Source organism: Haliaeetus albicilla, chromosome 7, assembly GCF_947461875.1.
Source record: "Haliaeetus albicilla chromosome 7, bHalAlb1.1, whole genome shotgun sequence".
NCBI classification, from domain to species: Eukaryota; Metazoa; Chordata; class Aves; order Accipitriformes; family Accipitridae; genus Haliaeetus; species Haliaeetus albicilla.
Window position 1 is genome coordinate 627,065 of NC_091489.1, and position 15,305 is coordinate 642,369.

The window sequence follows — 15,305 nt, forward strand, 5'->3', positions numbered from 1 at the left end:
ATCCCCCCCCAGATGGCTACACCTTCTACTCGGTGTCGCAGGAACGGTTCCTGGACGAGCTGGAGCAGGAGGCAGAGGCGGCGCGGGCGCGGGCCCAGGCACGGGCTGAGAGCGCAGCAAGCTGAGTGCGGAGGGCCCGGCCCAGCCCCGGTAAACCCCGTGAGTGCGCTGCAACCCCTGCGGGGCAGGACGGGCCTCGAGCACAGGGGATGCGCCTGGCCCTGAGCACGGGGCACCTGCCTTTACGGGGGTCTGGGCCTGCACGGCGCTCAGTGCACTGGAGTGGCTCCCCTGCAGGCAGGGCTTCCTCCCCTGCAGGCAGCCGCCTTTGTCCTGGAGGGCAGACAGGGTCTTTGCCAGGAACTTGTTCCTGGGAAGGGCAGGGGTGCCCAGGTGCCCGTCGCTTTCCACAATAAATACCCTGTCTGGAGACTGCATCAGCGCCTGTTGTTAAAGCAGCTGGTGGCCAGAGTCCAGCTCAGGATCTTAATACCCACTCAGGTGTCTGCTGAGATAAAGCAACTTTCTATTTTCCTTTTTATCATCTTACTCAGTTTGCACTCTTATCACGAGCCAACAGCAAGGACAGTGTCCACGAGTCTCGCCGGACAGACACAGACAGACCCCATTTGTATTTAATTCATATTTATGAAAACACTTTCCAGACATCAGTTTGTAACAAAGTGCACCCACTGCCATTGCTGGTGCACCAGCTCTGTCGCCTTACGGGGCCAAGGAAAGCTTCTTCCTGCTCCGCAGCCAGGTCATTCTGGGCTGTGCAGAATGAGATGAGGGTGGCAGCGAGCAGGGCAGCCCCAGGGCAGTGGGCTCAGCCCCCACCTGTGTTGTCCCACGCAGGGAGCTGGGCTGGAGCAGCCCCAGGGCAGAGCTGAAGGATGGCATGGTGGCAGGGGTGGGGATGTATCATGGCTGGGACGCAGTGGGGGAAGGTGGTTCTGCTCAGGGCAGGGCGCCGGCGGGGCCCAGTTCTGCCTGCACGGGTTCAGCTCAGAGTAAAGCCATGAAGGATGGCGGCGCCTTGCATGTGTCCTGCAGCTGGGGCCGGGCTTGAGCAAATGGGCTGGGAATGGCAGGGAGGGGGCCAGGGGGCACAAGGAGGGAGGAGATGGGAGGACAAGTGTGGGACAGGCCTGCCCTCCCTCTGATACAGAGGCAGCAGGTATCCTGCCACGGGCACATGGCCAAGGGGCACAGGGGCCAAGGCGGGGGCCAGGCACCCAGCTGGCTCAGCCCGAGCATGCTGGCTGCCCCCAGGGCCGGCACTGTCCTCCCAGGAGGCACAGAGGCTCTCACCCACCCCTGGGGCAGCAGGCACTTGGTTGAGGTAGTTCATGAGGTCACTCCTGGCCAGCTGGCTACTGGGGAGAGAAGCAGTGGTGAGCTGGGCCCATCGGGAGCACCACAGGGCCACCAGCAGCGGGATCAGCCCTCCACCCCTTCCTTACCATCCGGCCGAAGTCATCAGCGAAGGTCACGCCCTTGCTCAGCCGCTGCTCCTGCGAGCCGGTGCTGCTGCCGCTCAACGAGTTACGGCGCATGATGCCTGCTGGGACAGACCAGCCCTGAGCAGGGGGCACCAGCAGGGGTGCAGACACGCACCCCTCGTGGGCCCGACCCCCGGCCCCAGGGGTCCCCGTCCCGCAGCCCCTGCTCAGCCTGCAGGGGCCCCGGAAGGGAGCTGGGGGACAGGGGCTGGCACCTGGGGGCTGCGCCAGCTCCAGGCGCTGCAGGCTGTTGCGGCGGGAGGGGTTGAAGCTGCCCTTGGACAGGCGTCGCTGGCGGCTGGAGAGCATGGCAGCAGGGGAGACAATGCCCAGCGGCGGCTGCTTCCCCATCCGCAGGTACAGCTCCTCGATCTCCTTCTTCTGGGCACTCTGCAGCAGCTGCACCTCAGCCAGGTGCCTGGAGAGGAGATGGGGGCTGACAGCTGAGCCCTGCAAGCCCTGCACCACACTATGCCAGGCCAAGCCAGGGCCTCCAGGGAGGGGCCATCATCCTCCCACCTGGGGAGGGTGGGAAGACCTGTCCCCTCCTGCAGCCCCTGCTCTGCCTCCCAGGTGCAGCCTACCACCCTGCTCCCCCTCGTGCTGTGGGGCTGCTCACTTCTGGCGCAGGTTCTGCAGCTCCTCCCAGATCTCCTCGTCCTCACTCTCCGTGTCATCGCTGCTCAGGTAGGACAAGCTGCGGGAGTAGCTCAGCCACACCTGGCTCAGCACCGCCTGCGGCGCGCTCTCTGCGCCCTCCTCCCCGGGGCCCTCCTGGTCACTCTCTGCCGGCAGCACCGTGCCCTCCTTGGCCAGTGCCTCCTCAGCCTCGGGGTCCTGCTCCGCTGTTGCCAGTGCTGAGTCCGAGTTGCTGCTTGAGCTGCCACCTGTGTCAGGGGCTGCGGGCGGGGGGGAGCCGCTCAGCGCCAGCTCCGTGCCACACTGCTCACCCTCACTGGTGCCCTCGCTGCTGCCTGGCAGTGGGGAGGTCATGTCCGGGTCCTTGGTTGGCGTCACCTGGAACCGGCCCAGGATCTGGGGCTTGGCTTCTGCTGGGGACAGGGGACAGTTGGTGGGATTTGGGGCCCATGGGCTAGCGGGGACATCGTGTGCCCCAGCACAGATGGCAGCCTTGGCTCTTCCCCACCTCACCTTCATTGATGGGCGAGAGCCGGGCCTTGGGCATGCCAGGGGCTGGCGACTCTGAGACGATGAGCGAGTGGCTGGGCTTGGGGGAGCCAGGCTGCACCTGCAGGCACCCGAGCGCCGTCAGCTTCCCCGCCCCGGGTCCTCCCATGTCTCCTGCTCCCCCCACTGTTGCTCCCCATGCCATGGGGCTCCCTGTCCCATCCCAGGGCAGCATCTGCAGCAACAACCTAGCCCCCCCCCCAGTGCTGAGCCCCACCTCAAATGGTCCCAGGGAGCCTCTGTCACCCTCACACTCACCGCACTACCCTCTGGGCTCCCCAGCGTAGACGTGCTCAGTGATGGTAGGAGACTCCCTGCAGCCTCGCTGCCTGTGGGGCATGGCGAGGCTGGTGCCAGGGGAGGGAATGGCATAGGCACCCCAGCAGTGGGGACATCAGCCCCCGCTGACTCCGGGGTCCCACCACGGGCCGGGGCTGACTTGGCCATGCTGGCAGGGTCGGGGTAGACGAAGCGTGGGGGCCCCAGAACAAGGCTCTGTGGCGGTGGCAGCAGTGGGGGGTAGAGGTGCCCGCCCGAGCCGGCAATGGAGGAGACGGTGGGCAGCAGCGTGTGGGCCACGCTCATCACTGCCAGGGAGAAGACGTTGGCCAGGGACAAGAGGGGGGTGGTGGGGGACCAGGACGTGCTGGTCCCAGCTGGGCTCAGGGGGCTGCTGGGCCCACTGGGGACAGGGGATGTGGGGAGTGGCAGTGGGGACAGAAGGGCTTGGGGCAGGGCTGGTGGGACAGGCCCCTCCGGGGTGCTCGGGGGGGTCTGCGGGAATGCTGGTGAAGCCGTCAGCCAGGAGGGAGCCGTTGAGATGAGGGGCCAGGTCTGCATGGAGCCTGCAGAGAGAGGAGCATCAGGAGTGGCCCCAGGCCCTATGAGCCCCCTCCACCCCCTGCCCAGGCAGCTCCAAGCCCCACGCTGGCAAGGGACCGGTCAAGGCACAGCGGCTGCACAGGCTGCGGCCGGCAGCCCTGGTGGGATGGACATGCCTGGCCCCACCAGAGCTGGTACCTGTGGGGGAGCCCATCAGCGTCGGCTGCAGCTCATGCGCTGGGGCTGCCAGCACCTCTGCGGGGCTGACAAGGTCGTTCTCCAACGGGGAGCTGCTCAGCGATGGCAGGATGGGGGACTGGACCGAGAGGCTGGGACTGGTGCAGCCCAGGTCTGTGGCACAGGGGTGACAGCCGATGTTCAGCTGAGGCAGGATGTGCTCCGCAGGACCCCCTGGGCTCAGCCAGGGCCGTCACCTGCCCGGCACGGGGCTGGGGGGGGCGGGCAGGAAGGGCCCGCACAGGGGCAGAGACGTACCACTGAGTGAGGATGAGGAGGAGATGGAACGCGAGAGCTCCAGCAGCTGCAGGTCCGCCTGCCAAGGGGGATGTGGCTGAGCCCAGCACCAAGGCAGAGACCCCAGAGAGGCTAAGCCAAGCCCCTGCTGGCCCCCACCCCAGCCCCACTGTGTGCAGGGACAGGATCTGGTGGCTCCACTGGGCAGGGGGGCACCACAACCCATCGCAGAAGTGGGCAAGTGACCCAGAGCTGCAGGCGCAGAGCTGCTTCTGCCCAGGGCTGGAAGAATGTTGCACCCCAGTTCCCTCCCCACTGGACTCCCTGGGGCCAGGCAGCACCCCCAGCCGTGCTCAGCATCAGCAGCTTCCCCAGCGCTGGCAGGGCCAGGCTGGGCACTCACGGGGCTGCCTGCACCACGCTCAGCCTCAGGGCTCTCGGGCAGCTCGGTGGTGCTGTGCCCATCCTTGCGGAGCAGGGTCTCCACGCGGTGGATGATGTCCCGGATGCGGTGGATGAAGCCATCCCGCTCCGACTTGAGGATGAACTCGTTGTGGACCTGGAGGCGAAGGGGCCGGTCAGTGCCCAGCACAGCCAGGCAATCCCTCACCCCCTGCTCTGCACTCACCATGACGGCCGCGATTTCCTCCGGATTGTCCCCATCCAGGTCAAACTTGAAGGTCACCATCTTGTTGTTGTAGGTCTGCAGCTGGCACTCCACCACCCGGTCGTTCTTGTCAGAGATCTGCAAGCGGCAGGGCCAGCTTCAGCCTGGGAAGCGCCCGTCCGCCCACCTGGCACCCATGGCACTCACGTTGGTGATGCGCAGCCTGGACCGGGCTCGGCGCCGCAGCAGCTTCCCTGAAGCCCGCTTGGGCGGCAGCTTGGCGCTCCGCTCACCAGCCGAGAGCCCCTCACAGCTGTCGCTCATGCCAGATGCCACGTCTGAGGCATAGCTGTGGGAAGCCCCAGCGCTGGAGCATCAGCATGGCCATTCCCAGCTGCTGTACTCCCTGTCTGCCCCCCACCTGGACCCCCACAGCCTTACCTGTCCACCGGGGAGGAGAAGCCGCTGGCTGGGGGCAGGCGCTCAGTGGGCAGCTGTACCGCGATGCTCTGTGGGGAGAGGATGGCATGAGCTGGTGCAACAGCTGCCCTGACCCCTGGCCCGCGGGGCCCCGCTCACCGTGGGGAAGCAGCGTACGGGGCGGGTGGGTGGTGGGCTGGCAGGGTCCCCCACCGAGAAGCTGTGATGGGCCAGGTCCGGGGAGTCCAGGAAGCCAGAAGAGCTCAGGTAGCCGTCCGTCTCGCAGTCAGCTGTGGAGGAGTGCTCACGTGAGCATGGCCAGAGCGAGCCCCCCTCCCTGGTTTGCGCCCTTGGGAAATGGCTGTGGGGCTGGGTGCACGGCACAGCTGGAGGTGGGGAGGGACCTGCTTCCTGCCCCAGGTCACCCCACCGTCCCCCTTGTTGTCCCCCCACCCCAATTCACCCTGCTGTCCCCCTGCCTGGTGCCTACGCACAGGTGGCTGAGGAGTAGCTGGTGTGCCGGTAGGCAAAGTGCTGGTGCTGGTCAGCCTCGGGCTCCTCAGGCTCCGGGGGGAAGGTGCTGCTGAAGACAGAGTCCCCGGAGCCGGGGGTGGCTGGGGCAGGCACAGGGACACCAGGCGGCAGTGGGGACTTGAGCTCCTCCAGCAGCCGCAGGACACCCGGCGGCTGCTCTGGCTCTGCAGGCGACGGCATGTCCTGGGCACGCTTCAGCTTCTCCCGCTTGCGCTTGATGGCGACCACGCGGTCCCGCACCGCCTTGGCCACCAGCTTGTAGTCAGCCTCGCAGACGAAGCCCAGGACCACCTGCACGGGAGAGGGCTCACTGAGTCAGGGCGCAGAGACCCCCGTGGTGCCCAGGGTCCCTCCATCCCTGTACCCACCATCTCCTGGGCCACTTCCTCCGCCACATCCTTGTAGAGCTCGAAGAGGAACTCGATGGCATTGTTGTCTTTGTACTTGCCATGCAGCTTCTTCGTGTCGCCCATGCGCAGCCAGAGCTTGAGCCCAGACTTGACGCCATCGTCCTCCTCAGCCAGTTCCACGTGCACCCCTGTGTCCTCCTGGAAGAAGGAGTGCTCCAGCAGGTCCTGGATGGTGTACCTGTGGGGAGCACAGCTCAGCGTGGAGCTGGGAGCTGGGGCGGGGGCTCTGCCACCCAAGCCCCGGCTCACCCCCCCACCTCTCGTTCTTGTCCATGCGGATGCAGCCCTCGATGATCTCCTTCAGCTCTGGCACCTTCACCTTGTAGAAGCTGCTGGGCTTCAGGCCCTGGGGGTGATGGGCGTCAGTGCCTCCTGTGCCAGATCCTGCCACAGCACCGGGTTTCCAGGGCCTGGGGCTGAACCCAGGCTCTGCAGGGCCATGGTGCTGCTGGATGCTCCCCAGGCAGCCGCAGCCCTGCAGTCCCTGGTGCCCCCAAGCACAGCCTCACTGGCAGCGGGGGACGTGTGGGGACAGGGCTCCCAGCCCAGGGCCCCACCGGCCCAGCAGTGGCTCCCGCAGCCAGGCCACGTGCGCCTGCATGGGTGGCCGGGGCCAGGACGCCCCGCGGCTCCAAGCTTCCACCCCAGCAGGCAGGAACCAGCCAGGACCAGCTGGGGCAGCCATGGTGCCCCAGGCAGGGGGTGCCCAAGCAGACCCGCTCCTGTTCCACCTCATTAATGTACTGGCAGCGCCTGGCGTGGGGCAAGGGACACAGGGTCTGGCCAAGCCACAGTCCCCCCACCCCCCACGGGCCCCAGCACAGCACCCTCTCACTGCCCAGACTATTTTTAGCTGCTTGCACAACCTGCACGGTGACACATTTCAGGGAGCAGCGAGGCACAACAGCTCCATCTGACCGCCCCCCCCCACTCCGGTCCCCTCACCCCAGCTCCCGTGCCCATGGCACCAGCCAGCAGCATTGCCCCCAGCCCAGGGGCTGAGGCCGCTCACCGAGGTGACCTTGCGGTAGATCTGGGCAGCATTCTGGCACTCGGAGTAGGGGTACTCTGAGGTGGCCATCTCCAGCATGCACATCCCGAAGGCGTAGACGTCCACCGCCTCGTCATACTTCTCCTCGTACATCTCTGGCGCCATGAACTCGGGGGTGCCTGGAGGCGGCAGCGGGGCTCAGCACCCCTGGGGAGCCAACCCACCCGCAGCCCCCGCAGGGCAGCCGCAAGCCCGGCCCCACTGCTGCCGTGCCAGTACCCCACCTATGACACTCTTGGCGAAGGAGGCTCGCTTGAGCGTGGCAAGGCCCAGGTCCCCGATCTTGACCGAGCCAGTGGGGCCCGTGATGAAGATGTTGTCGCACTTGAGGTCGCGGTGGATGATGGGGGGGGAGCGGGTGTGCAGGAAATGCAGCCCCTTGAGGATCTGCCGGCTCCAGCGCTGCAGCACCTTCAGCTTCATCTCCTTGAACCGCTTCAGATAGCTGCCAGGAGACCCATGGGGCTCAGCCCTCTGCTCCAGCCCCGGCCCCAGCCCCAGCCCACCCGCCTCCTGCTGCCACTCCAAGCCCGTACGGACGCAGGTGCCCGTGCGGGGTGAGCGGCAAAGAGCGTCTTGGAGTCAGGGGCTCCCAGTCCCCTCCCCGGCTGGGCTCTGCAGAGGCAGCACAGAAAATGCAGCCCAGGAGGAGCCGAGCTCCCTGAGCCACCAGTGCTGCCACCCCACATGGCACGAGGGCGCCTGGGCCACACTGTCCCCACGCAGGACGGTGCCAGTGAAGCTCCTGGGTCTCCAAACATCCAGCAGCAACCCCTGATTTCTGTCTCCAGCTCCCAGCCCTGCTCTGTCATCTGCCCAGATCCCACCACAGCCTGTCATCCCCACCCGAATGCCCACGTCAAGTGCCCAGCCGGGGGGTGCCAGCCTGTCCCTCGCCTCCCTGTCACCGCAGAGACCCTGTCCCCTCCTCTGCACACCCCAACCTGGCAGACCCTGCTCACGTTTTCAGGGTGCCAGACGTCATGAGCTCTGTGACGAGCACGATGCAGATCTGGCCTTTGATGGACGACTTCCAGGAGTCATAGAAGCGGACGATGTTGGGATGCTGCAGCCCCTTCAGCATCTCCACCTCCTCGCTGAACCGCTGCCGCTCTGTCTTCGACAGCTTCCGTGTCTGCAGGAGCCAGTGGGGAGGTGAGGGGGACACGCAGGGTCCACAGCGAGCACAGGGGGATGCCCTGGCTTACAAGAGACCCTCACATCCTCGTCCCCACTCCCTATGTATGAGGCAGTGGGGGCTGCTGCGGCCCCAGCGCAGAGCCAGGGTCAGACCTGCTTTCTCCCAGCACAGGGGCTCATGCAGGGCTGGGGCTGTCCCAGACCATGGTCTCACCCCACCTGGCCATTCCCCACACCCCGGCCCTCCGCAGCGCTGCTCTGGATGGAGCCACTCTCCCCTGGTTTGGGGAGGGATGGCCAAAGTCTCCCATGACAGCTGGTGCATCAAGAAGCTCATGTTGTTTCCCTGCCATGAAAGCTGCCCTGTGCCAGGGTTGCCTGTCCCCACCCCCATTGCTCTTAGCCCCCAGCTGGTGCCCACCACCCCACTGCAGGACAGGGAGCCCCAGCCTGCAGCCACTCAGTGGAGAGGACACGGGGGGGCTCTGCAATGGCTGCTGCCCACCATGCAGACCTGACAGCCGTGGCCCCTCTGCCCCCCAGGACAGCCCTGCCCCCCCACCGGGGCACCACTGGCTCCCAGCACCGGGCACCGGCATGGCAGGGTGCCGGGCCAGCCTCAATGAGGCCTTTGTTGGGGAAAGCAGGCGGGGGAGGCTCCAGCCCAGGTTTTTCCATGTTCCTCCTGCTCGAGTTAATTAAAGTGGAAACCAAAGCCGAGCACTGACACAGGCACTGAGCAGAGCTGGAGCCAGCAGGGTGGACACGGACCCTTCGTCCTGGAGGGACACAGCCCCGAAGTGCAGGAAGGGGGGAGCCGGCCGGCCAGACCCAGAGGGAGCCGGGTCCTGCCCCGAGCTCGGGCAACTGTGAGCGCTGAGCCCCGGGCAGGAGCAGGAGCAGAGCAGTGACAACTCCACCACAGCCTGGGATCCCAAAGGGCCCAGCCGCTGCAGAGCCTGGGGGCCTCCCAGCTGGGACCCCCGTCCAGCCCACGCTCACGGAGTGGAGGAAACCTGAGCTGCTGCAGGCAGCCACTGTGCTGCCAGAGCCCTGCTCAGCTCCTTGGCCTGCGGCCGCCATCCATCAGCCCAGGCAGCTTTCGTAATATTTTCATTGCATCACAGCCGGCCCCACGGCCAGGCTGGAGCCGCTCCATAATCCCCTCTGCTTTTAACACACGCTCAGGGACCCGGCTCAGCCCAGATGAGAACCTGAGCCCTGCTGCAGCAGGATGAATGGGATCTTTCATACCCAAGGAGGAAAACAGCCACCAAAGCCCCTGTGCAGCCCAGCAGCACACCGGCTGCCCTGCCCAGCGCCACAGCTGCCCTCAGACCTCCTGGCCCCCCACTACCCACCGAGGAGCCTGGAGGCTTCACAGCATCCCGCAAACCTGCAAGGGCATGGGGAAGCCGACACAGGCTACGAACACGGGCAGAGAGGGAGTCACGGGTGGCCACGGCTCTCCCAGCTCAGCAAGAGGGGACCCCACTTGGAGCAGTTGTGCCAGCGCAGCCCCCGCCGTGCCACCCCCAACCCCAGGCAGGAACCCTGGCACGAGGCCACCTCTCCCAGGGCGCCTGGAGCAAGGCCTGGGGGAGCCAAGCTCATCCCCTGAGCCTGTGCCAGGACTGCTGGGCTCGCCCGGCACCATTCCTCCCACACGACCAAAGCGGCGGCTGGTCCCAGGTCCAGGCATCCTGAAGCTCTCCCCACTGAGCACCAGCAGTGGGGAGCAGAGCCCAGCCTGACCGGAGGAGCTGCTCAGCCCGGGACTGGGCACCAGGGAGGGGAGGGCAGGGCAGGCAGGACTGCCAGAAGAGCCCCGTCACCCCGCACAGCGCGCGGGGACACCGTGTCCTCTCCTAGCAGCACCTCGCGCAGGGCAGAGGAGGACGCTGGGGATGGCAGCGCGGGGCCGGGTAAGGAGCTGGGTGGCAGCGGTCCAGCCCCATCCCATGAGCCAGGAGCTGGCTGCTGGGGAGCCCAGCATGGCCAACAGCAGGAGCCGAGGCCAGCGTGGGAGGAGGTAGGGCCAGGCTCGGTGGCAGAGGACAACTCTCGCCTCTGCGGCAGGAGGCTCTCCCCAGTGCGAGGAAGCGTCAGTGCTCGGCGGAGAGTCTGCAGCCCTCACAGGGCTCTTCCACTCCTGCAGCCCTCGCAGGACCCTGGCTCTGCAATACCCCAGGCAGGGGGTCCCAGCGGCCGGCGAAAGCCCCATTGTGCGGGACTGAGAGTCATGCCCAGAAAGGGGGACACGCGCACTGGAGGGACTTTCATAGCGATGCCAGGGCATGGAGCACGTGCTGGAGACCACCCAGCACCCTCCCTCTGGCCACAGCCACAGCACCTCCAGCTGTGGGAGGCCCCAAGCCCAACAACCCCCCAGCAGAGGAGCCGGCACTACGGCAGCAGCGAGTGCCTGTGCCCCACTGCTTCTCCCCACAGGTCTGCCCCCCCACTGCTTGGCAAGTGGCGACCTCATCCATGCTCCCAGGCACGCAAGCATGCATACACTCAAGTTCCCAAGCCTGCAGGACCCCCATCAAGCAAATCCCCCCAGTCTCCTCTGTTCGTCTCCCAGACAGGCACAGCTCCCGTCCCTGTGGAGGGCTGAGTCCCGGGTGCTGCCCCAGGGCCTCGCCAGGCTCAGTTGAGGCTAAATTCCCAGCCACAGTGCAGGCAGGATGGGCTGGGCATGCGATGGACAGGATTTTGAGAAGATGCAGGAATTTTGGAAGAAAGATGTCCTGCAGGCCCTGGGGCAGCCAGCCGAGGTTACCTGCCCGACCTGGGCATGAAAGCTGGGGGAGGCATGGCAGCGCCCACCGCCCAGGCTGCTTTTGCCTGCAGGGAGCCTGAGGGGACCCACAGGAAAACCGCTCACGGCCAGGTATTTACAGCTCGATCCTGCTCTGGGCCTCTGGTTTCCTCCCTGCTTCCTCCTTCCCTGCTGCCCGCAGCACCTATCAACAGAAATAGTCCCCAGTCTAAAGCTGGAAAGCACAAACAGGTCACAACAGAGCTGCGGGACGTGGGCAGGAGGCAAAGACAGACACTGCGTTCAGGACTGGGGGGACTGGGACGGGCAGGTCCCCAGAGGGGTCCCACAGGAAGGCAGGGGACAGGCAAAAACGGCCTCCAGGTTGCCAGGCACTGGGGAGGGAAGGGCAGGGCAAGGACGGCATGGATAGCTGGGATTTGGGACTGGGAGCCATCACAGCAGCTGGACAAGGCTCTGTGGACCGGAACAGGTCAGGGCTGAGGTTAGGTATTCATTTAGAGTTGAAAGGCAATAGAAGGAGAACTGTGAAAGACACAGGACAAAGCTATTTTTAAAAGGGCAGAACCACAACCATTTTTATTTGCGGTTCCAAATCCCGTATTTGTGTCACAGTGTCTGATTCTTTGCATGATTGCTGAAAAAACCCAAACTTTTTAAAGTCTGCTTCTGTGCTCTCAGCCCCTCGTGGGACGTGGATTTTGGGACAAGAGACACTGGATAAAGAGCAGTCAGTGGGACGCAGCTGAATACTGGGTGGGGAAGGGAGAGGGTTGGGGGGAGGGATAGAGAGCAGGGCAGGCGTCGGGGCTGCGCAGGACTGGAGCGGGGCCAGGGCTGCCCGTGCCATCCGGCCCTCAAGGGGCTCTCAGCTACAACCAGGCTGCGCTCCTCTAGGAGGGTGATGGTGGGCAGCAGAGGGGAGCCAGGTCTGCCAGACACCGTGGGATGCTCATGGGATGGTCCCCAGCAGGAGCTCAGCCTCTCCGCAATGTCCCCCGCCAGCTCCCGTGGGCCAAGTGAGTGGCTCCCGCAGCTCCAGCCCACGCCAGCCTGGCAGGCTCGCAGGGCAGGCAGCGGGGCAAGAATGTGCCTGCTGGACTCGGGGCACAGGAGCATTTTTCTTCCCAACTCCTTTTCCTCCACCTGGGACGGTGCCGCCTTGTTCCCCCAGCAGCCACCTTGCAGGACACCAGAGCTGCCCGCACGCAGCCGCAGGCACGCCCTGCCCGCACCGCTGCCAGACCGTGGCCAGCTCTTTGCCAGAGCCCCATGTGCACGCAGACCCTGCCCTGGGCTGCGGGACCGGTGCTGGGGGCTGCATCCAGCCCCAGTGGACACGCGGGAGCCGCTCTGACAGCAGGGTGGGGACCGGGGTCCTGCAGAACAGTCCTGCAGAACAGCGCAGCCCAGCCGCGGGGACGAGCAGGAGGGCAGGGAGTGAACTGTGCTGCCAGCCCTGCCACACATGCCGGCTGCCAGCACAGGGGAGCTGGGGCACATCTGTATGAGGGGTTGAGGCCTGGAGGGAGGGACGTGGAGCCAGCCAGGTGGGAAGCACCAGGCATGGCTGACTCATCCAGAGAAGGTGCTGGGCTCACCAAGGAGAGCACTTCCCTGCCAGCCACAGACTGGTGCTTCCCCCTCCGCCCAAAAGGGACACGGGACCCAAACAGATCTCAGGAGCGTTCAGACAGAGCCACAGGGCCACACAAGGGAGGGAGCCCTGAGCCGGTTCTCAGCAGCCAGCTGAAGCAATTGTGCAATCCACGAAGGCAGGCAGAGGCCCAAGACCTCACCTTCCTTGCTAAGAGGCCACAGTCAGCCTCTCCAGAAATCACCCACCACTATCTCAGGATCTCTTCTTGCACTACTGGGCTGCAGCCACTCCAAGGACCCAGCCCAGGCAGCCGCCTGCAGCTGCACCAAGGTTTTAGGAACAAGACAACAAACTCGCAAGACACGTTTTTCTGTGTAAACAAGGACTTGGACCTTCCAGCCCAGCAGCCACCCCAGGGTGAGGAGCCTGTTGGAGACTGGACTTTGCTGAAGCCCCTCCCCAGGGGCTCCAAGGAGAAAAGGGAGCCCCATAGCACGGCTCTCCCTCTGCACTTCCCTGGACACGATCAGGCCCATCAAAAGCAACAAGCAGGAGAAGACGTTGCAGAGGCAACACCTTCACCACTGCCCTCAGCATCCCGCTGTTAGTGTCCTGCTGCGGGCAGCGAAGGGGATGGAGAGTGTGGCAACAGAGAGGAGATGGGGATGCTCAGAGACCTGGAAAACCACAGGTCCAGGCACTCCCAGCAGAGAGCCCGTGGCAGCATCACAGAAACCACACACAGGTGCCCACAGACACCACTTCAGCCAAGGTCAAGTGGCCGAAGCGCACCAAGGTCGCACTGTACCCTGCTCCCAACTGACGCCCAGCCCCAGACTCGCCACAGGCACGTGCTCCAGAGCACACTGAGGGCTATCGGAGCAAACCTCAGAGCCGGCTCCAGTGCTGGCACAGGCACACATGCAGAGGCCAGCACCAGAGAGGGCACCGCTGCCCTCGCCGCCCTTCAAAGGGAGCGCTGCAAGCTGGTGGGCACTGAAAGAGCAGCGGGGTGCTCAGCCCCGGCAGCTGGTCCTGGATCCACCTGTAAGACCCCAGAGCAGGGACTGGCACCCACAGCGTGGGTGTCCCGGTGCGCTCCGAAGCGCAGGCAGCGAGAAGGCAAATGGAAAACAGCACGTGATGGGCAGGCGGGTCGGGAGCAGCAGCGTTAAGCCGGAGCCTGGGCCCGGGCCAAGAGCCCCGCGCAGCGCCGAGGCACCGGCAGAGACGGGCGCAGCGCGGGGAGACTGAGCCCGAGCCCGGCGGCCGGTGCCCGGCCCTGCTCTGCCGCTGCAGCCCGACTGCAGAAGGGGACCGACGTGCCTGGCAGAAACGGGGGATCGCGGGACCCTGCACTCTCTGGGACGGGCTCCAGCCCCGGGGAGATGCCCCGAGGCTCCCGCACGGCAGCGACGGGCGGTGGGGCGACGGGCGGTGGGGCTCCGGGCCGGAGGGGTGTGGGGGGCGGGAGGGCTGCCCACGCCAGGGGAACGGGACGGAGAAGGGTCCAGCTGCCCCTGCCGACACCCCCTCCCCCGGGGCGGAGGTCTGCGGGAACTGGTAGGGCGCGGGCAGGGGCAGAGGCGCGGCCGCCCGCCCGCCCCCGGCAGCGCGGCCCCGCGGGCGGCCGTACCTGCAGCTCGCACCAGGCCACCTCCACGGTGGTCTCCGTGTCCAGCCCCTTGTAGACGGTCTTGAAGGAGCCGCGGCCGATCTCGATGTCGAACTTGAGGAACCGGCCGTCGGGGGAGGTGGCGACCGCACGCGTCTCCACCTCCTCGCTCTCCGTCTCCTCCGGCTCCCGGTGCCCCGCGGCGCCCGCCGGCGGCGGCGGCGGCGACCCCCCGCGCCCCCCGCCCGGCGCCGGGTAGCCCAGCAGCTCCAGCTCGGCCGAGCTCCGCCGGTTGAAGCGGGAGGAGGCGCGGCGGGAGTCGCGCCCCGAGGGCCGCCGGCCGCGGCTGCGGTGGGGGGCCCGCGCGGGGAGCCCCAGCCCCGGCCCCGGCTCCGGCTCCGGCCCCGGCGCGAAGCCGCCGGCCGCCTGCTCCGCCTCGGGCTGGGACATGGCTCCGGCGGCGGCGGGCTCGGCCGCCGGCATCGGCTCGGCCCGGCCCGGGGCGGCCGCTCCTGCGGAGCTTCGCACCTGGTGCCGCCGCGGCCCCGCAGCCAGGAGCGACCGCCGGGCACGGGCACGGGCACCGGCCCCGGCACCGGCCCCGCCGCGGCTCCGCCCGGAGGCACCTCCCCCGCCCCGCCCGGGCCCGCCCCCGAGCGGCCGCCGCCCCCCGCCTGTGCTGCGCCACCGGCACCACCGGCCCCGCCGCCGGGCACGGGCGAGGGCACGGTGCACGGGCACGGGCACCCAGCACTGCGGCAGCAGACACGGGCTGCGCGCAGCGGGCAGAGCGCTCCGCACCCTGGCACCGGGCACGGCGGCCCCGCCGCCCCGGCTCGGCCAGCGGGGACGGTGGGCATCCCCCCCGCCCCGTCCTCCCCGCGGGGCCCTGGCCGGGGCGAGGCAGCCTAAGTGGAGCCGTAGGAAAGCGCCTGGTTCAGACAATTCCTCGGCGGTTCTGGCGCGGGGTTCCGGAGCGGCGTGTCCAGGCGAAGCCCCGTCCCGCTCCCCGGGCTGCGGGACCAGCCCCCGCGCTGCCTGCGCCGTCCCAGGCAGCCGGTCCTCTCCGGGTTTACTGCGGTCCGAAATCCTCAGATGAGGGTCATGCAAATAGGAAGGATACGAACGTGTGTGTCAGTCCCGCGCGAGCCAAA

The 15,305-nt window shown here is 66.8% G+C and overlaps 1 protein-coding gene across 2 annotated transcripts; it reads right to left on the minus strand.

The window, feature by feature from the left end:
- Window positions 1–617: 617 nt before the first annotated feature.
- On the minus strand, window positions 618–14,746 carry WNK4 (WNK lysine deficient protein kinase 4). Of its 2 annotated transcripts, none has more exons than XM_069786251.1 (20): window positions 14,173–14,746; window positions 7,974–8,146; window positions 7,236–7,456; window positions 6,973–7,130; window positions 6,218–6,306; window positions 5,919–6,138; window positions 5,511–5,841; window positions 5,176–5,306; window positions 5,038–5,105; window positions 4,804–4,945; window positions 4,618–4,734; window positions 4,393–4,548; window positions 4,011–4,068; window positions 3,714–3,866; window positions 2,952–3,538; window positions 2,658–2,754; window positions 2,125–2,557; window positions 1,721–1,923; window positions 1,467–1,564; window positions 618–1,376 (listed from the first exon to the last, which is right to left on the minus strand). In XM_069786251.1, exons 1-20 carry the CDS (start codon window positions 14,632–14,634, stop codon window positions 1,359–1,361), a joined length of 3,915 nt encoding a protein of 1,304 aa, XP_069642352.1. In that variant the 5' UTR covers window positions 14,635–14,746; the 3' UTR covers window positions 618–1,358. The 2 variants fall into 2 exon arrangements, with proteins under 2 accessions (XP_069642352.1, XP_069642353.1); XM_069786252.1 differs by having other exon boundaries at window positions 618–1,379.
- Window positions 14,747–15,305: the final 559 nt, after the last annotated feature.